The sequence below is a fragment of the Salvelinus namaycush genome, chromosome 34 (assembly GCF_016432855.1).
Source record: "Salvelinus namaycush isolate Seneca chromosome 34, SaNama_1.0, whole genome shotgun sequence".
Classification (NCBI taxonomy): Eukaryota; Metazoa; Chordata; class Actinopteri; order Salmoniformes; family Salmonidae; genus Salvelinus; species Salvelinus namaycush.
This window is the reverse complement of record NC_052340.1, coordinates 11,575,190-11,596,763: the sequence shown is the minus strand read 5'-3', so window position 1 is coordinate 11,596,763 and position 21,574 is coordinate 11,575,190. Positions and strand designations below refer to the sequence as shown.

The following is a 21,574-nucleotide window of genomic DNA, read 5'->3' as shown; positions in this document are numbered from 1 at the left end:
AGCCCTTCAATATTTTGTCTTGCCCATTCACCCCCTGAATGGCGCACACACAATCCATGTCTCAAGGTTTACAAATCCTTCTTTAACCTGTCTTCTCCCCTTCATCTACACTGATTGAACTTTATTTAACAAATGACATCAATAAGTGATCACCTGGTCAGTCTATGTCATAGAAAGAGCAGGTGTTCATAATGTTTTGTTAACTCAGTGTATATTCCCATTGATTCTTGAAAAATACTACTTATTGGTCTTCTAATCATGATACTGCAGTATTTGGTCCATTACTTGGAGACCTTGACTATTTTCAACCTACATGAAATGCGGCAATACAAGATGCAGGATTCATTTAAACAACAGTGACACAAGTTCAGATGTCTGTGTCCCACTCATCAGGGAAGGGGAATTAAAGTCAGGACACAGATTCTGTTATATTTGTTACTTTATTTATTCGCAGTCTGTGGTCAGTGCATCTGACACATATACATTTCAGATTTATTTACAGCAGGTCGATGAAAGTAGAATCTGTCCCTCATTGGGACATTTTAATATTTTGTTAATTTATTTAAAATAACACAACTATTTATATTCAAGCGCACCATAGGGATAGTGCAGTTGACTGTGGTTACATGAATATGTGTGTTACTGTCTGTGTCGGTGAGTTTTTGTATAAAGCTGTTGAGGGGTTGACTGAGATGTTCAAGCTGTTTGGAGGTTTTGAAGACATCTGTATGTGTGGGAGAATCATTGCGTGTGTGTGTGTCCGTGCTTTTCTTTTTGTGTGAATTAGTGCATTCACTAGCAGTGAGGTAATGCACCAACTGAATCAACAAGAGCCATATAAAAGTGCCATATCTGATATTAACTGTATTAAATACATAATCTTAGCTTTTTAATGCACACCAAGTAACATGGCTTCACCATAAAAGTTCATTGCATCTGATATTTGAGTGCTAATTTCACTCTTGAAAAGTTCACCCAATTAGCACTTATGATTAGCGTTCCTTAGCTGGTACTGTTGATGTCAAATCAAACAAATCCAATATATTCAATGATCAGGTCCATCCTTAAATTCTAGATAATCTAATTTGTACATGTGATCCATAAACACACATACATACATATACACACACCTCATACAATCACAAACACTCACACACACCTATACGTACTGTATATTTATATCATGCCCTTATATCAATAAAGTTGTCCACTGAATCCAGGAAGCCATTTACCCCAGCTTGCTGGTATATCCACCTTTGATGAATCCAAAGTAAATGGCCATTGGCTTGTTTGGTCATTGTGCTACCCGCCCAAGCCACAACCAACACCATCCTACATATTAATCTGTTTCTGCATTACTCAATGAGGCTGATGCGCACTCAACAACAATAAGCAAAGCTGCCATCTCCATTTCTGGTAGGCTTGCCTCTCCTGTGTACAGTATGTCTATGTCTCTCTATCATTTGAGGAGTGAGATATCATCAGCAAAGTCCCCAAATCCAGGTGGGCGAAGGCAGCGGGAAAAGCGCCACTGGCACACCATAAGGCACAATGGCAGCATGAAGAGGGCACAGATGCCCGCCATGATGTAGGCAATGGTCATGAGGGTGGACTCGTCCGTCTGCGGGATGTTGTAGCCGCAGTCCTCCAGGTCCACGCCATGGTACGGCCCCTCAACGGAGGCTGTGCGGAACTCATCGTGCACTGTGGCATAGAAATACACATAGATCAGCAACATACATACATACATACAAGCGCACACACACAGTCTTGTACAACTAACCTTGTGGGGACACACAATTCAGTCCCATTCAAAATCCTGTTTTCCCTAACCTTAACCCTAACCCTAGCTCCAACCCTAATCCTAAAACTAACCCTAGCTCCTAACCCTAAACCTAATTCTAACCCTAACATTAATTCTAACCTTAACCCTAAACCCCCTAGAAATAGAATTTGACCTTTTGGGGACCAACAAAATGTCTCCACAAGTATAGTTAAACACGTCCACACACATACACACACACACACACAAATGAATTATTCTTTAAACTGTCTCCTCCCCTTCATCTACACTGATTGAAGTGGATTTAACAAGTGACATCAATAAGTGATCACCTGGTCAGTCTATGTCATAGAAAGAGCAGGTGTTCATAATGTTTTGTTTACATATTTGTTATGTTACAGCCCTATTCTAAAATGTTCCTCGTAAATCTACACACAATATCCCAAAATAACAAAGCAAAAACATGTTTTTTTTTCTTTGTGCAAGTTTTTAAAATAAAAACTGAAATATCACATTTACATAAGTATTCAGACCCTTTACTCAGTACTTTGTTGAAGCACCTTTGGTAGCGATTACAGCCTCGAGTCTTCTTGGGTATGACTTCTTGTGTATGACGCTACAAGCTTGGCACACCTGCATTTGGAGAGTTTCTCCCATTATTCTCTGCAGATCCTCTCAAGCGCTGTCAGGTTTAATGGGGAGCGTCGCTGCACAGCTATTTTCAGGTCTCTCCGGAGATGTCCGATCGGGTTCAAGTCTGGGCTCCAGCTGGGCCCCTCAAGGACATTCAGAGACTTGTCCCGATGCCACTCCTGGGTTGTCTTGGCTGTGTGCTTTGGGTCGTTGTCCTGTTGGAAGGTGAACCTTCGCCCCAGTCTGAGGTCCTGAGCAGGTTTTCATCAAGGATCTCTCTGTACTTTGCTCCGTTAATCTTTCCCTCGATCCTGAATAGTCTCCCAGTCCCTCCCGCTGAAAAACATCCCCACAGCATGATACTGCCACCACTATGCTTCACCATAGGGATGTTGCCAGGTTTCCTCCAGACGTGACGCTTGGCATTCGAGCCAAAGAGTTCAATCTTGGTTTCATCAGACCAGAGAATCTTATTTGTCATGGTCTGTGAGTCTTTAGGTGCCTTTTGGCAAACTCCAAGTGGGCTGTCATGTGCCTTTTACTGTGGAGTGACTTCCGTCTAGCCACTCTACCATAAAGCCCTGATTGGTGGTGCTGCAGAGATGGTTGTCCTTCTGGAAGGTTTTCCCATCTCTACAGAGGAATTCTAGAGCTTTGTCAGAGTGACCATTAGGTTCTCGGTCACCTCCCTGACCAAGGCCCTTCTCCACCATTTGCTCAGTTTGGCCAGCTCTAAGAAGAGTCTTGGTTGTTCCAAACGTCTTCCATTTAAGAATGATGGAGGCCACTGTGTCCTTGGGGACCTTCAATGCTGCAGAATGTTTTTGGTACCCTTCCCCAGATCTGTGCCTCGACACAATCCTGTCTCAGAGCTCTACAGACAATTCCTACGACCTCATGGCTTGTTTTTTTCTCTGACATGCACTGTCAACTGTGGGACGTCATATAGACTGGTGTGTGCCTTTCCAAATCATGTCCAATTAATTGAATTTACCACAGGTGGACTCCAATCAAGTTGTAGAAACATCTCAAGGATGATCAGTGGAAACAAGATGCACCTGAGCTCAATATCCAGTATAATAGCAAAAGCTAAATAAGTTATTTCTGTTTTTTATTTTTAATACATTTGAAAAAATGTCTAAAAACCAGTTTTTGCTTTGTCATTATTGGGTATTGTGTGTAGATTGATGAGAAAAAAAATATTGAATAGATTTTAGAATAAGGCTGTAACGTAACAAAATATGGAATAAGTAAAGGGGTCTGAATACTTTCCGAATGCACTTCTCATAGTCCCTCCGTCCCCCCCTCACCATGGCAGGTGCTGACGGCAAATCCAATGCGTTTCCTCTGGCGGTCGAACACCACATAGAAGCCCTCCATGATGACGGCGCCCATGACGGTGCCCGTGCTGGACTGGGACACGGCAAACTTATAGCAGTCCTCCTGGGCCGAGGCCACGTCTTCCACGGGTCGCAGGTACTGCTGCAGGGGGCACAAAGAAACAGCGGACATCAGTCAGCGGCGAACACCTACAATGGATGGTACATCAAATACTCTCTGTAGTTCTCAACACATCTAAATGGAATAAAAAGTTAAAAGGGTTTAAGAGAGGATCATCACTACCTCATTGAATTGATTCATTGAATAATGAAGACCTATTGTATTCAATGACAGGTAAGTACACAGACAGACACTGTTACCTGTGGGAGAATGGAGATGCGGAAGGACTGGTTGCGGTTCTCACTCATTAGGTAGAGCGAGATGACGGGGAAGATGTGCCACGGGGTGGTGCCAGCCTGCCAGCACACCAGCTGCTCCCCCAACCAGAACCCAGAGGGAAACTGCTCCGTCTGATATGGAGACATGGGGTTTGTGTATGTTTGTGCGCGTGTGTGTGAGTGTGTTTCAGAGAAGGGTAGAAAGAATATTTAGCAATTGCAGAAACTAGAGAAAGATTATAGCCATGAAACTATTACAGACATTAGACCTGACAAAAGGAATTTCACACGACACTAGCATAAACTGGCAGCTAGAAAGAAGAGAGAGAAAAAAACAACAGAGAGAGAGGGGGAGTGAGAGAGAGATGAGAAGAGGTACTCACAGACGAGGCTGCCTCGATGGCCTTCACGGCTGCCTTGAACACTTTGCGAGGGAGCCGGAGGTTAGTGGTGCCACTGTCCACAATGCTCTTATCATAGTTGTACTGATAGAGACACAAGCCAAGAGACAGGAAGCAAATTGTCATTATTTATTCACTGTCACTTACTGCACCATTATTAGTGATAAAAGGTAAACAACAGACAGATATTCAGGGTTAACTAAAGAGAATCCAGGAGCAAACAAAAGATAAAAAGAGAAGGGGCCACCCATACTTAATATGTAATCACACATGCCTGTAAGTCGCTTTGGATAAAAGTGTCTGCTAAAGAGCATATATTATATGAATATATTAAAGAGAAAGTGGAATGATATAGGGAGGAAAATGTTGATTAAAGGTTGATCAGAAAAACACACAGTATCTCACCTCCTTGCAGTCCATATTGAGATCCTGACCATTGACCTCAATGCGCACAATGATGACCTCATAATACCACTCCCGGCGGATCGGGGTGTACCACAGGTCCCCAACATAGAGAGAAGAATCCACTCCACCAATGATCTAAGAAAACAGCAATCAAACAGTATCATAGGCTGGGTCCAAACTCTCAACACACTTTTCATCTCATATTGCCTTTGTAATACCGATTATAGCTAAACAATACCGACCTGCCTGCTTGCCTGGCACATACTGTACAATCTCTATGTATAACCCTTTTGGTTACACTAACACAACACACTGCTTCTGTGTATTTCCCTCAAACAGAAAATCTGTCTGTGCCTTTTCCTATCTACAGTATGTCTATTCTCTCTCACCATGCTGCCACCCACGGTGGCACTGCCCAGGCTGTAGTTCTGGGTGAACCCTGCGCCACACATCTGCAGGGAGAACAGGTTGGGCACGGGGGTCTGCCGCACCAGCGAGTCAAAGAAAGGCTCCAGTGTCTCATCAGGCTAAACAGAGGGGGTGGGGTGGGGATTTAGAAAGGATTTAAAGATGGGAAAAGGATAGCTATATTAAAGTGATTATTTTAGCCATCTTGTTGACAGCAAGCCTAAATTGAAATTGTATCTTAACAAATCCATCACTGTGCATTTTCCACATTACTGTATAGTGCTGGCTCTCCACCCTCACCAGTGACCCTCTAGCTGATCCCTCCCTCCCTCCCAGGCAATCTCTTTCCCGCTCTCTCCCTCCCTCTCCATCTCCCTCAAGCCCATCTCACCCATATGTTTTCAACCCAGCCCATTTCCCTTTCCCTCCCTCTCTCTTCCCCCCTCTCACTCTGGCAATCTCGGCGTAGGCCAGGCCCAGGATGCCCTCCCAGTTGGATCCGTTGATGAAGAAGCGGTCCGACTGGGTAATGGCAGCGATGTTGGCACGGAGCGAGGCGTTGGGGCCATGCAGCACAGACACCAGGTCAGTGCCCAGCTCGCCCTCCCAGCGGCCCTGGGTGTAGGGTACATAGACACTGCGCCCAAGGTCGCGGTAGGATTTAGACCTATGAACAACAGAGGAGAAAAGGTGCTTACTGTATAAGTCCACCAAGGGAAGTGTGTGCAGGGCCATCTAAAAGGGAGAGATTCCACTGAGATTCACTGTTCAATGGGATTCATATTTAAAATCTTTTTTAAAGGGATAGTTTACTCAACAAAAATATGTTTGTATTTTGTCCATCAGTCCACTGTTGATATGCATTGTGCATGTCAGCAGTAAAGTTTTCAAGATGGAGCACTTTCAGTGTATCGTAATAAGATCCCATGGTACTCACAGTGAGCGATGGTAATATCTGCAGAGGAAAGGGTGAGCAGCTGCCCCAACTGCAAAGTTACTGCTGCCTGTGTCCACCAGAATATTCAACTGATTCCCAAACACACAAACACAACATAGTTGTCATTGTTATGAAACCCTATTACATATTCACTGGGCATTTTTCCAAAGCTAGGCCTATATATTGTAACAGGTATTCAGTAGGTATACAGCTGAAGTCGGAAGTTTACATACACTTAGGTTGGAGTCATTTAAACTCGTTTTTCAACCACTCCACAGATTTCTTGTTAACAAACTATAGTTTTGGCAAGTCGGTTAGGACATCTACTTTGTGCATGACACAAGTGATTGTTCCAACAATTATTTCCATACAGATTATTTCACTTATAATTCACTGTATCACAATTCCAGTGGGTCAGAAGTTTACATACACTAAGTTGACTGTGCCTTTAAACAGCTTGAAAAATTCCAGAAAATCATGTCATGGCTTTAGAAGCTTCTGATAGGCTAATTGACAACATTTGAGTCAATTGGAGGTGTACCTGTGGATGTATTTCAAGGCCCACCTTCAAACTCAGTGCCTTTTTGCTTGACATCATGGGAAAATCAAAAGAAATCCGCAAAGACCTCAATTGTAGACCTCCACAAGTCTGGTTCATCCTTGGGAGCAATTTCCAAACGCCTGAAGGTACCACGTTCATCTGTACAAACAATAGTACGCAAGTATAAACACCATGGGAACACGCAGCCGTCATACCGCTCACGAAGGAGACGCGTTCTGTGTCCTAGAGATGAACGTACTTTGGTGCGAAAAGTGCAAATCAATCCCAGAACAACAGCAAAGGACCTTGTGAAGATGCTGGAGGAAACAGGTACAAAAGTATCTATATCCACAGTAAAACGAGTCCTATATCGACATAACCTGAAAGGCCGCTCAGCAAGGAAGAAGCCACTGCTCCAAAATCTCCATAGAAAAGCCAGACTACGGTTTGCAACTGCACATAGGGACAAAGGTCGTACTTTTTAGAGAAATGTCCTCTGGTCTGATGAAACAAAAATAGAACTGTTTGGCCATAATGACCATCGTTATGTTTGGAGGAACAAGGGGGAGGCTTGCAAGCCGAAGAACACCATCCCAACCGTGAAGCGCGGGGTGGCAGCATCATGTTGTGGGGGTGCTTTGCTGAAGGAGGGACTGGTGCACTTCACAAACTAGATGGCATCATGAGGATAGAAAATGATGTGGATATATTGAAGCAACATCTCAAGACATCAGTCAGGAAGTTAAAGCTTGGTCGCAAATGGATCTTCCATATGGATGAATGACCCCAAGCATACTTCCAAAGTTGTGGCAAAATGGCTTAAGGACAACAAAGCCAAGGTATTGGAGTGGCCATCACAAAGCACTGACTTCAACCCTGTAGAAAATGTGTGGGCAGAACTGAAAAAGCGTTTGCGAGCAAGGAGGCCTACAAACCTGACTCAGTTACACCAGCTGTGGTGTAAGGAGGAATGGGCCAAAATTCACCCGACTTATTGTGGGAAGCTTGTGGAAGGCTACCTGACACGTTTGACCCAAGTTAAACAATTTAAAGGCAATGATACCAAATACTAATTGAGTGTATGCAAACCTCTGACCCACTGGGAATGTGAGGAAAGAAATATAAGCTGAAATAAATAATTCGCTCTATTATTATTCTGACATTTCACTAAAACAGGGAATTTTTACTAGGATTAAATGTCAGGAATTGTGAAAAACTGAGTTTAAATGTATATGGCTATGGTGTATGTAAACTTTCGACTTCAACTGTATGTGGTATATGTAGGTGTGTGTGTGTGTGCGTTCTTGCGTCTTCCAGGGTTAAAGGACAGAATACATTGAATACTGTAACGTTCGTCTTGTGGTGAATGAACGGACCGAGGCGCAGCGGGTGATGAATACATACTAATTTATTAAATGAAAGACGAAACACTGACAAACACTAGAACAAACTACAAAACAATAAACGAAGTCAACAGACCTGAAACAAACAAACTTACATATAGACGAAGAACGCACGAACAGGAACAGACTACCTAAAACGAACGAACAAACGAAACAGTCCCATGTGGTAAACACAGACACAGGAACACTCACCCACAAACAAACAGTGAGAACAACCTACCTTAATATGGTTCTCAATCAGAGGAAACGTCAAACACCTGCCTCTAATTGAGAACCATACCAGGCAACACAATAACCCAACATAGAAAACACATAACATAGACTACCCACCCCAACTCACGCCCTGACCAACTAAACACATACAAAACAACAGAAAACAGGTCAGGAACGTGACAGAACCCCCCCCCCTCAAGGTGCGAACTCCGGGCACACCCCTAAAACTCAAGGGGAGGGTCTGGGTGGGCATCTGTCCGCGGTGGCGGCTCCGGCGGTGGACGAGGACACCACTCCACCACTGTCTTTGTCCCCCTCCTTAGCGTCCCTTGAGTGGCGACCCTCGCCCCCGACCATGGTCCAGGAACCTTCACCAACGCCCCTCCTAAATAGAGGAGACAACTCAGGACAGAGAGGTAGCTCAGGACACAGAGGTAGCTCAGGACACAGAGGTAGCTCAGGACACAGAGGTAGCTCAGGACACAGAGGTAGCTCAGGACACAGAGGTAGCTCAGGACACAGAGGTAGCTCAGGACACAGAGGTAGCTCAGGACACAGAGGTAGCTCAGGACACAGAGGTAGCTCAGGACTAAGGGACAACTCTGGACTACTGGCAGCTCCGGACTGAATGGCAGCTCCGGACTGAGTGGCAGCTCCGGACTGAGTAGCAGCTCCGGACTGAGTGGCAGCTCCGGACTGAGTGGCAGCTCCGGACTGAGTGGCAGCTCCGGACTGTAGGGCAGCTCCGGACTGTAGGGCAGCTCATGACTGTAGGGCAGCTCATGACTGTAGGGCAGCTCATGACTGTAGGGCAGCTCATGACTGTAGGGCAGCTCATGACTGTAGGGCAGCTCATGACTGGAAGGCAGCTCATGACTGGAAGGCAGCTCATGACTGGAGGGCAGCTCATGACTGTAGGGCAGCTCATGACTGTAGGGCAGCTCCTGACTGTAGGGCAGCTCCTGACTGGCTGGCGGCTCTGGCAGCTCCTGACTGGCTGGCGGCTCTGGCAGCTCCTGACTGGCTGGCGGCTCTGGCAGCTCCTGACTGGCTGGCGGCTCTGGCAGCTCCTGACTGGCTGGCGGCTCTGGCAGCTCCTGACTGGCTGGCGGCTCTGGCAGCTCCTGACGGACGGCTCTAGCGGCTCCTGACTGACGGACGGCTCTAGCGGCTCCTGACTGACGGACGGCTCTAATGGCTCGGGACAGACGGGCGGCTCTAATGGCTCGTGGCAGACGGATGGCTCAGAAGGCGCTGGGCAGACTTATGGCTCAGACGGCGCTGGGCAGACGGATGGCTCAGACGGCGCTGGGCAGACGGATGGCTCAGACGGCGCTGGGCAGACGGATGGCTCAGACGGCGCTGGGCAGACGGATGGCTCAGACGGATGGCTCAGACGGCGCTGGACAGACGGATGGCTCAGACGGCGCTGGACAGACGGATGGCTCAGACGGCGCTGGACAGACGGCCGACTCTGACCTGCTGAGGCGCACAGTAGGCCTGGTGCGTGGTGCCGGAACAGGTGGTACCGGACTGGAGACATGCACCTCAAGGCTAGTGCGGGGAGCAGGAACAGGGCACACTGGACTCTCGATGCGCACTATAGGCCTGGTGCGTGGTACCGGCACTGGTGGTACCGGGCTGAGGGCACGCACCTTAGGGCGAGTGCGGGGAGAAGGAACAGTGCGTACAGGGCTCTGGAGACGCACAGGAGGCTTGATGCGTGGTGCCGGAACTGGTGGTACCGGGCTGGAGACACGCACCATAGGGAGAGTGCGTGGAGGAGGAACAGGGCTCTGGAGACGCACTAGAAGCCTGGTGCGTGGTGTAGGCACTGGTGGTACTGGGCTGGGGCGGGAAGGTGGCGCCGGATATACCGGACCGTGCAGGCGTACTGGCTCCCTTGAGCACTGAGCCTGCCCAACCTTACCTGGTTGAATGCTCCCCGTAGCCCGTCCAGTGCGGGGAGGCGGAATAACCCGCACTGGGCTGTGTTGGCGAACCGGGGACACCATGCGTAAGGCTGGTGCCATGTACACCGGCCCGAGGAGACGTACTGGAGGCCAGATATGTAGAGCCGGCTTCATGGCACTTGGCTCAATGCTCAATCTAGCCCGGCTAGTGCGGGGAGGTGGAATAACCCGCACCGGGCTATGAACACGTACAGGAGACATCATGCGCTCTACTGCGTAACACGGTGTCTGCCCGTACTCTCGCTCTCCACGGTAAGCCCGGGAAGTTGGCGCAGGTCTCCTACCTGACTTCGCCACACTCCCCTTTAGCCCCCCCCCCCCCCCCCCCCCCCAATACATTTTTTGGGCTTGACTCACAGGCTTCCGTGCTAGTCGCGTCCCCTCATAACGCCGGTTCCTCTCTCCGGTTGCCTCTGCTCTCCGAGCTGCCTCCAGCTGTTCCCATGGGAGGCGATCCTTTCCAGCCAGGATCTCCTCCCATGTGTAGCAACCCTTGCCGTCCAAAACATCCTCCCATGTCCATTCCTCCCTCGTGCGCTGTTGCTCTCTCCCGTTACACCGCTGCTTGATCCTTTGTTGGTGGGTGATTCTGTAACGTTCGTCTTGTGGTGAATGAACGGACCAAGGCGCAGCGGGTGATGAATACATACTAATTTATTAAATGAAAGACGAAACACTGACAAACACTAGAACAAACTACAAAACAATAAACGAAGTCAACAGACCTGAAACAAACAAACTTACATATAGACGAAGAACGCACGAACAGGAACAGACTACCTAAAACGAACGAACAAACGAAACAGTCCCATGTGGTAAACACAGACACAGGAACACTCACCCACAAACAAACAGTGAGAACAACCTACCTTAATATGGTTCTCAATCAGAGGAAACGTCAAACACCTGCCTCTAATTGAGAACCATACCAGGCAACACAATAACCCAACATAGAAAACACATAACATAGACTACCCACCCCAACTCACGCCCTGACCAACTAAACACATACAAAACAACAGAAAACAGGTCAGGAACGTGACAAATACACTGACTATAAGGACACTATCTCTGTTACCCTGGAGACAGCCATGCCTATTCATAAAATGATTCCCTGTAGCTGCTGCTAAAAACACTTCTTCTTTTCAGCCATTTAGTCCCTTTCTCTGTCTCTCACTCTCTCATCTCCTGGCATTATGTTACTGACAGTTGCTATGTATTGTTTTTATTATGCTCCAAATGTCCTTCTCTTTTCCTTTGCATCCAACCCCTAGGCTGTTCTCGGATTGCTCTCTGTCTCTGTTTCTCTCTCTGTCTCTCTCTGTCTACCTCCTTCCCTCTCCTTTCGGTGTGAGTATCAGATTTTGCGCAGTCAGTGAGTCAATCAGACTGGCAGCCATGTTTTGTCTCTCTGGTGACCAGAAGGACCCTGATCAATAATAGATCTGCTCTTGAAATATCCAGGGATGCATCCCCAATTCCCTATATAGTGCACCAGAGCCCATAGGGTGCCATTTGGGACACAGTCCAGGAACGTTCTTCTTCTCAGTGGCAGAGCCAAGAGCCTCGAGGACTGTGTGCCTGGAAGAACCCCCAGCCTGTTGCCTTAGTCTCTCACCTGGTTCCACACACACTCTCCCACCAACATAAACATGTCACTTGAAACACACTCATCACATGCACTCTGCTGTTCCATAACATATCCATGTCATCTTCTAACACTCTATCACAGGGGTGTCAACACAAACTATTTAAAATAGGCTACTAAAATAAAACCTTTAAAAAAAATCAAATGTAAGGTTAGGGATTTAAAAAAATCAAATGTAGTTTAGCAGAACTACAGGGCTGACTTCAGGACCATGCAGACACCTGGGAGCAGGAGGGAAGGCTTTTTGTTTGGCTGGCTGGCTTTATGCAGAGCGCATCACGCAGCTGCAGGGAACAGCACAACTTTTTCTCAAAACAGTGCAGAGGTACAGATGGCTGTAGTAGATGGTTTTGGCTAGGTAACTGCTGACTGGCTTGACATGAAACTAAACTAGAGGTTTAATCCTGGTGCTGAGCCAGTGCGTAGCAGCTAATTCTTGTATGACGTGTTTGTAGCACCTGAGGAGTGCTGGTGGCACCTTAATTGGGGAGAATGGACTTGTGGTAATGGCTGAAGCAGAATCAGTGGAATGGTATCAAATTCACATGGTTTCCATGTGTTTGATGTCATTCCATTTTCTCCGTTCCAGCCATTAAAATGAGACGTCCTCGCCTCAGCAGCCTCCACTGGTTTCTAGAACGTTCAGCCCCCTATTGACAGAGGTGAATGAAGCTACAGCAACAAGCTGATAATGTCTGGAGACATTTTAGCTTGTTTTTGCTGTGCTCCAAACAGCATTTTAGCATTTTTAAAAATCGTGTAGCAATGCAGTAGATGAGCTTTAATTTTCTAAACATTCCTTGGAGGAGAATGTCCCTCTGCCATCCATTCCCTGGGTTTAGCTGAAACTACACCCCTGCCCTACCACCACACCACATTCACCCCTTCCACACACATCAAAACACCAAGCCATGCATTGCAATGAATTGTTGGGGAAACACAAATCAAATTTAAATCAATTAGGGTTACTAGGGAGATTATGCATAACAGTTTGTGTGGACCCATTTGCATGTTATATGACATTGAAATAAATAAAGATAAACCGTAGCATTGCTGTAAAGAGTGATTTAACTTTAACCTGCATAAACTCTCCCTCGGGCAGCCTCTTGGCGTGCTCTCTTCCTTTCACTCTCTGATTGTATTGTAGAGGGTGTATTTTGGTGAGAAATACGCTGACGCCTCACAATTGATCTGTCCTGCCCGCATCCTGCTTCCCTTCACACAAACCACCCGAGACGCCTGTCCGGCTGCATCCTGACACACACACACCTCGGACCTGCTACACTTCCTGCTACACTTCCTGTTTCTGGCAGAAGTCTAGAATCCCTGTCGCAAACCTCATCTATTATTTTAGAAGATATTATATCAGGAGCCTTAGGTTTGTAACGTCTCAGAGTGCTGATTTAGGATCAGTGTAGCCTTTTAGATCACAATTAATAGGATTAGATGGACAGGGGGGACCTGATCCTAGATCAGCACTTCTACTCTGTGACAATTGATACATACAGTTTACATCTTGAAGTTACTGTAACAGTCACACATTTGAGTCTTATAGTAGTCTATTCAGTAGGCCTATGTGGCAAATGTTTGGTTTGTATTACTGTATCAAAGCAATATGGTAATAGAATTCCCTTCTATTACATGAGGGAAATATTTTGTTATGTTTCTTTTAGTGCGTCATATACATAGTTATTAATACTGGATCAATCTCTATGGTTGTATTTGTATCAATGTTTCTATACTTAACAAAAATATAAACGCAACATATAAAGTGTTGGTCCCATGTTTCATGAGCTGAAATAAAAGATCCCTGAAATTTTCCATACGCACAAAAAGCTTATTTTTCTCAAATTGTGTGCACACATTTGTTTACATCCCTGTTAGTAAGCATTTATGCTTTGCCAAGATAACCCATCCACCTGACAAGTGTGGCATATCAAGGAGCTGATTAAACAGCATGATCATTACACAGGTGCACCTTGTGCTGGGGACAATAAAAGGCCAAATGTGCAGTCACACAACACAATGCCACAGAGTATTTCTGTCTGTAATAAAGCCCTTTTGTGGGGAAAAAACGAATTCTGATTGGCTGGGACTGGCTCCCCAGTGGGTGGACCTGGCTCCCATGTGGCCTAATGAATTTATGTAAATTGACTGATTTCCTTATATGAACTGTAACTCAGTAAAATCGTTGAAATTGTTGCATGTTGCGTTTATATTTTTGTTCAGTATAAATGTTAGTGAGTGGATGGAAGCCAGTGATGGTTTATCCTCCTAGTGGCACAATGGGAGTGTCCTAGGCAGGGCATAACATTGGCTCTGTCACACAGTAATCCCTGTGGTGTGCCAGTCTGTACCCTGCAGCTGCTTAGCTGCACCACACTGGTAATTATCTCCCCCCCCTCTCTCTGCAGAATTAAAGGCTTCATTCTCTCCTTCTTTCTCCCTTCTCTCACATGCAAGAACAGAGACACACACATTTATTCTTGTTGTTCTTCTTCGTCACCATCTGTCATTTTAGAGGCCAGGTTACCAAGGTTTACCAAGGCCAGTGTTTCTTAATTCTGATCCTGGGGACCCAAAGGGGTGCACATTTTAGTTTTTGCCCTACAATTAAACACCTGCTTCCACTCATCAAAGGTTTGATAGGAGGGTAGGTTTGACGCGCCACAATGCAGAGGATATAGGGCACAGGTGAGCAAAATGTCATACAGGATCAACTGAATGGGCGTGTCAATGAGAGAGTGAGAGAGAGAGACAAAGTAAGACAAAAATAATGGTTTTCCAAAAAAGGTCCAGTTGTCAGGACCACTAATACAAATTCCATCTAGACACCGTTGCCCTAGAGCACACAAATAACTATACATACCTCAGCCTAAACATCAGCGCCACAGGTAGCTTCCACAAACCTGTGAACAATCTGAGAGACAAGGCAAGAAGGTCCTTCTACGCCATCAAAAGGAACATCAAATATGACATACCAATTAAGGATCTGGCTAAAAATACTTGAATCATTATAAAAACCCATTGCCCTTTATGGTTGTGAGGTCTGGGGTCCGCTCACCAACCAAGAATTCACAAAATGGGCCAAACACCAAATTGAGACTGCATGCAGAATTCTGCAAAAATATCCTCTGTGTACAACGGAAAACACAACAAAATGCATGCAGAGCAGAATTAGACCGATACCCGCTAATGATCAAAATCCAGAAGAGTCATTCAATTCTACAACCACTTAAAAGGAAGCGATTCCCAAACCCTCCATAACAAAAAGCCATCACCTACAGAGAGATAAACCTGGAGAAGAGCCCCCTAAGCATATTTCCCTCAGATTATACAGACCAACAAAAGATTTGAAAACAAATCAATTGGGTGAAATACCAGTGTACCATCACAGCAGCATGATTTGTGACCTGTTGCAGAAAAGGGAAACCAGAGAAGAACAATCCCCATTGTAAATACAACCTATATCTATGTTTATTTATTTTCCCTTTTGTACTTGAACTATTTGCACATAGTTACAACGCTGTATATAGATATAATATTACATTTGAAATGTCTCTATTCCTTTGGAACTTTTGTGAGTGTAATGTTTACTGTTCATTTTGTATTGTTTATTTCACTTTTGTTAATTATCTATTTCACTTGCTTTGGCAATGTAAACATATGTTTCCCCAATACAGCCATTTGAATTGAATTGAGAGAGGGGGAGAGAGTGTGTCACCTTCTGTGGCGGTGAACCCACTGCCATCTCCACGTAGTAGCCCTGTCCGGATTTTCCACGAAGGTTGTCGATCATGTCCACGAAATTGATGCCACCGACCCCTCTGCGCCTCCGCGCTGCCCTCGACGAGCGTGGCCGGGCCAAATGCGGGGGTTGGGGCTCGGAGAGAGGGCCCTGTCGCAGTGGGAAGTGAATAGCCAGTGGGCCTGAGGTGTTTGGTTCAATTTCAGCCTCGTTGGTGCCGAAGCTGACACCCACAAATAGGCAGACAATCGTCCATAAAAATACCATCCATCGAGGACAGAGTGCCTCCATTTTGAAATGTTATTTTAGGCTATATATTTTAGGACCCTTAATTTGCGCACTCGACCGTCTCCTTTCAGTTTGGTATCATTAGAAATGCTGCAGAACTGTTGTTTATTACACCAAGATCAAACGCTGATGCTACAAAAATTGCCATTTGCAGCCATAATGTAAAAGTGTTGACATCTTTATTAAAAGACAGCGGAGTCCACTTGATTTGAATATCTGTCCGTGTTTATAGATGGTGTGGTATCGAGCGCTTTGCTGCGGCGGCCATACACCTTGTCCTCAATGTATGGGAGAAAAAAATATATAATTTACAAAATCTTAGATAAACAACAGAAATATCCATGTGCCTATAGCTGTTGACAAAACAATCAAATTCAGTATATTGATATCAACAACTGCGCAAGTAGGCTGATAATAAAATAAATCATAAAACGCATGAATTAGAGGTTGTCCAAAAAGGCTGAGGTCCCAATATCAATAATCCAGAGGCCCGTTACCCGTACGATCATCGTTCTGTCACACCACCAAAAATCCCAGTCATATAGACCACCATAATCTGCATCTCTCCTCTGTGCATTCTCTCCGCTACCTTCCCGCATTCACCCGCCTCCTCCATCAATCCTGCATCATCTCGTAACTGAGCTAAGCATCTCCCTGCAAGCACAACCTCAGCACGGGGCATTGTGGGTATAGTAGTTTTTCTATTCACGGGTAATAAAAGATAAAAGAGCCTTTAATAAAAAATAGCCTATAATAAATGATAAAGCAAAAGAGCAAATTATTTTGAATGGGTCTTTATTGACATAATTTGAATACTAATATTTTTCACTTTAAACAATTCATTTCCCTATACGCCTTGTGTGCTTCGTTTAAAAAGTCATATCTAAAATCATCAGCCCAAGATGAAACGATCAATGATTGATCTCATGATAGAACTTTTTCACTTGGTTCCTTTGAGAAATAATGAGGAGAGACAGCCACATATTGAAGGAGAATGTGGGCTACTGTAGGAAGATCTGTAGTAATGGAACTATGGAAGAAATGTTATCGTATTATTTTATGTAGTAGAAAGCGATGAGTTAGAAGAAGCCTACATAACCAATCCATAAAGTAAAATTTAACATCCATATATGGCCAGCTATGTAAACTTTAACATTGATTTATCCTGCAATACATGTCTTTTAATTGGTAATATACATTTTTGTCTTCTTAAGTAATCTAAAAGTAACGGAATATAATCAGATTACTTTACTGAGTTTGGGTAATCCAAAAGTTACGTAACTGATTACAATTTTGGACAGGTAACTTGTAAATGTAACGGATTACATTTAGAAAGGAACCTACCCAACCCTGTGTATTAAGGGCTGTATATTGCCTAAAACATGCTCAGTATTTCACTGTGACACTGATGTTTTGAGGGAGGAGGACAGGGAGATTCCTGGGTCTCAGTCGCTCACTTGATAGACTCTAGGTTCTGTGCTCACTGCTCTCCTGACGTACTGCCAAACTCATGGCTGCCCTCCTGTGGCTGCCAGGTGGGCAGAGAGTGAGGCAGGGGCCTGGCGCTGACCACCTATAACACAAAACGACACACAGTCAAAGAACAGTCAGGCAGAATTACAACAGGTTAAAAACATTAGTCACCTTTTACCATATCATGTTACGCTTGGTCTTAATAACCAATGTCTTACTTTATCAAGCCTAATTTTTTAACCTATATTGAACTAGGCAAGTGAGTTGAGAACAAATTCTTATTTACAATGACGGCCTAGAAACAGTGCGTTCACTGCCTTGTTCAGGGGCAGAATGACAGATTTTTACCATGTCAGATCAGGGATTCGATCTTGCCAACTTTCGGTCACTAGTCCAACACTCTAACCACTAGGCTACCTGAGTGTCTGTTGTGTTGTCATATGTAGACGCCAGAGTCAAAGATCAGGAATCCTATTGAGATTGCTCCTTAACCTGAATCAGGTGATAAGAGCGAGAGCGATAAGGATGTACAATGGTGCAGTTATTATTTAATTGAGCGTTTCCATGGAACAATCTAGATTAGATATTAATTGTAGGAGGGAAGCCACCTGAATCTGACAAACAGTTCTCAATGTCTGAATTTGGTTGTTGTACTTTGACTTTTATGTTCAACGTATCACCAAAACGATTCTGAAATTCTAGACATTAACAAAAAAGAACATGTTTATTTGTTTTACCAGGCGTCAGGATCAGTAGTTCGGAAGCCCTTTGCAAATGGGTTACTGGCTATCTTCAGCTGGGTGATCTGAGAGAGTGAGTGAGAGAGAGAGAGAGAGAGAGAGAGAGTGAGAGTGAGAGTGAGAGAGAGAGAGAGAGAGAGGAGATAGGAGATTTTTGATTTTAACAGGATCCCTATTAGCTTACGCCAATGGCGACAGCTAATCTTACTGGGGTCCGACACATAACGAAAAATACATTACAAATACTTAACAATTTACATACATTTGAAAACATTGACATGTAGTGTGCGTGTGTGTGTGTGTATCTATCAGTTACACATACATGTCAGCATATACACACAAAAAAAACAAAAAAACAGGTTTGAAACCAGGTGTGCTGTTCTCTTGCTCTGTATGAGATGGAAGGGAGCTCCATGCACTCATGACTCTGTATAATACTGTATGTTTCCTTGAATTTGTTCTGGACCTGGGGACTGTGAAAAGACCCCTGGTGGCATGTCTGGTGGGGTAAGTGTGTGTGTCAGCGCTGTATATAAGTTGACAATGAAAAATGTTTGGAATTTCCAATACATTGTTTCTTATAAAAACTAGAAGTGATACGATCAGTCTTTCCTTAACTCTTACTATGCATGGCATGCATAGTATTGATATTAGCCCTCTGATTACAATGAAGAGCAAAACGTGCTTCTCTGTTCAAGGCCAGCTGCAGCTCAACTAGGTCCTTCTTTGCGGCACTTGACCATATGACTAGACAATAATCAAGATAAGATAAAACTAGAGCCTGCAGGATTTTCTTTGTGAGAAAAGCAGAGCATCTCTTTATCACGGACAAACCTCTCCCCATCTTTACAACCATTGAATCAATATGTTTTGACCATGACAGTTTACAATCTAAGGTAAAACCAAATAATTTAGTCTACTCAACTTGCTCAACAGCCACACCATTCAGATTCATCTAGGTCTAGAACTTAGGGAATCATTTGTACCAAATACAATGCTCTTAGTTTCGCCCCGTTGCACTCACTTCTGTCATCATGAAGTGCTTTGAGAGAATAGTCAAGGATCATATCACCTCCACCCTCCCTGATACCCTAGACCCACTCCAATTTGCTTGCCGCCCCAATAGGTCCACTGACGATGCAATCACCATCACACTGCACACGGCCCTATCCCATCTGGACAAGAGGAATACCTATGTAAGAATGCTGTTCATTGACTACAGCTCAGCATTTAACACCATAGTACCCTCCAAACTCATCATTAAGCTCAAGACCCTGGGTCTCGACCCCGCCCTGTGCAACTGGGTCCTGGACTTTCTGACAGGCCGCCCCCAGGTGGTGACGGTAGGAAACAACATCTCCACCCCGCTGATCCTCAACACTGGGGCCCCACAAGGGTGCATTCTCAGTCCTCTCCTGTACTCTCTGTTCACCCATGACTGCGTGGCCATACACGCTTCCAACTCAATCATCAAGTTTGCAGACGACACTACAGTGGTAGGCTTGATTACCAACAACGACGAGACGGCCTACAGGGAGGGGGTGAGGGCCCTCGGAGTGTGGTGTCAGGAAAATAACCTCTCACTCAATGTCAACAAAACAAAGAAGATGATCGTGGACTTCAGGAAACAGCAGAGGGAGCACGCACCCATCCACATCAACGGGACATTAGTGGAGAAGGTGGAAAGTTTTAAGTTCCTCTGCGTACACATCATGGACAAACTGAAATGGTCCACCCACACAGCCACTGTGGTGAAGAAGGCGCAACAGCGCCTCTTCAACCTCAGGAGGCTGAAGAAATTTGGCTTGTCACCTAAAACACTCACAAACTTTTACAGATGCACAATCGAGAGTATCCTGTCGGGCTGTATCACCGCCTGGTACGGCAACTGCACCGCCCTCAACCGCAAGGCTCTCCAGAGGGTAGTGCGGTCTCACCCGATGTCACAGGAAGGCCTAAAAGCTCATCAAGGACAACAACCACACAAGCCACTGCCTGTTCACCCTGCTATCATCCAGAAGGCGAGGTCAGTACAGGTGCATCAAAGCTGGGACCGAGAGACTGAAAAACAGCTTCTATCTCAAGGCCATCAGACTGTTAAACAGCCATCACTAAATCTCTGGCCATTTTAATAAATGGACTTAATAACGATATCACTAGTCAATTTAAATAACGCCACTTTAATAATGTTTACATATCCTACATTACTCATCTCATATGTATATACTGTTCTATACCATCTACTGCATCTTGCCTATGCCGCACAGCCATCGCTCATCCATATATTTATATGTACTTATTCTTATTCATCCCTTTACATTTGTGTGTATAAGGTAGTTGTTGTGAATGTGTTAGATTACTTGTTAGATATTACTGCATTGTCAGAACTAGAAGAACAAGAATTTTGCTACACTCGCATGACCATCAGCTAACCATGTGCATGTGACCAATAAAATTTGATTCGATTTGATTTGATTGATTTGATTTTAGAGATGTTCAGGACCAGTTTATTACTGGCCACCCATTCTTAAACTGACTGCAACTCTTTGTTTAGGGTTGCAGTGAATTCACTCGATGTGGTTGCTGACACGTATAGGGTTGAATCATCAGCGTACATGGTCACACAGGCTTTGTTTAATGCCAGCGGAAAGTCATTGGTAAAAATGTTAAACACTTTACATGTTTCACATTAGAGAAGCTTCCATGAAAGAAAACCTCTTCGTGTTCTATTTGGTAAATAGCTCTGAATCCACGGTATGGCAGAGGTTGCAAAGCCATACCACAAACGTTATGGTCAATCATTTCAAAGGCTGCACTGAAATCTAACAGTACAGCTCCGACAATCTTCTTATTATCAATTTCTTTCAACCAGCAACCAGTCATTTGTGAGCGCCCTTCTATATAAGCATGCTGAAAGTCTGTTGTTAATTTGTTTACAGAGAAATAACATTGGATTTGGTCAAACACAGTATTTCCTACAGTTTGCTAAGAGCTGGCAGCAAGCTGATAGGTCGGCTGTTAGAACCAGTAAAGACCACTTTACCATTCTTTGGTTGCGGAATGACTTTGGTTTCCCTCCAGGCCTGAGGACAAACACTTTCCTCTAGGCTCAGATTAAATATATGACAGATAGGAGGTTTGTCATTATTGCTTGATAGAAATAATTTTTCCACCTATCCCACATTTTTTCTCCCCATTCTTGTGGTATCCAATTGGTAGTTCCTCTGAAACACAACCCAACCAGGCTGCACTGCATCTTGAC

At 44.8% G+C, this 21,574-nt stretch overlaps 1 protein-coding gene across 1 annotated transcript; it reads right to left on the bottom strand.

The window, feature by feature from the left end:
• Nucleotides 1-431: 431 nt before the first annotated feature.
• On the bottom strand, nt 432-16,718 carry LOC120029050 (beta-secretase 1-like). Its single transcript, XM_038974341.1, has 9 exons — nt 15,788-16,718; nt 6,286-6,374; nt 5,799-6,015; nt 5,330-5,467; nt 4,941-5,075; nt 4,518-4,619; nt 4,117-4,266; nt 3,727-3,898; nt 432-1,704 (listed from the first exon to the last, which is right to left on the bottom strand). The coding sequence occupies exons 1-9, from the start codon at nt 16,100-16,102 to the stop codon at nt 1,460-1,462; spliced, it is 1,563 nt and encodes a 520-aa protein (XP_038830269.1). The 5' UTR covers nt 16,103-16,718; the 3' UTR covers nt 432-1,459.
• Between the last annotated feature and the right edge of the window lie 4,856 nt (nt 16,719-21,574).

Coding starts and splice junctions, on each gene's coding strand:
- LOC120029050 (XM_038974341.1), bottom strand. CDS start 16,102: ATGGAGGCACTCTGTCCTCGATGGATGGTATTTTTATGGACGATTGTC. Junction 6,016..6,285: donor AGATATTACCATCGCTCACT/GTGAGTACCATG, acceptor TGTTGTTCATAG/GTCTAAATCCTACCGCGACC. Junction 5,076..5,329: donor CCACCGTGGGTGGCAGCATG/GTGAGAGAGAAT, acceptor CTGTTTTCTTAG/ATCATTGGTGGAGTGGATTC.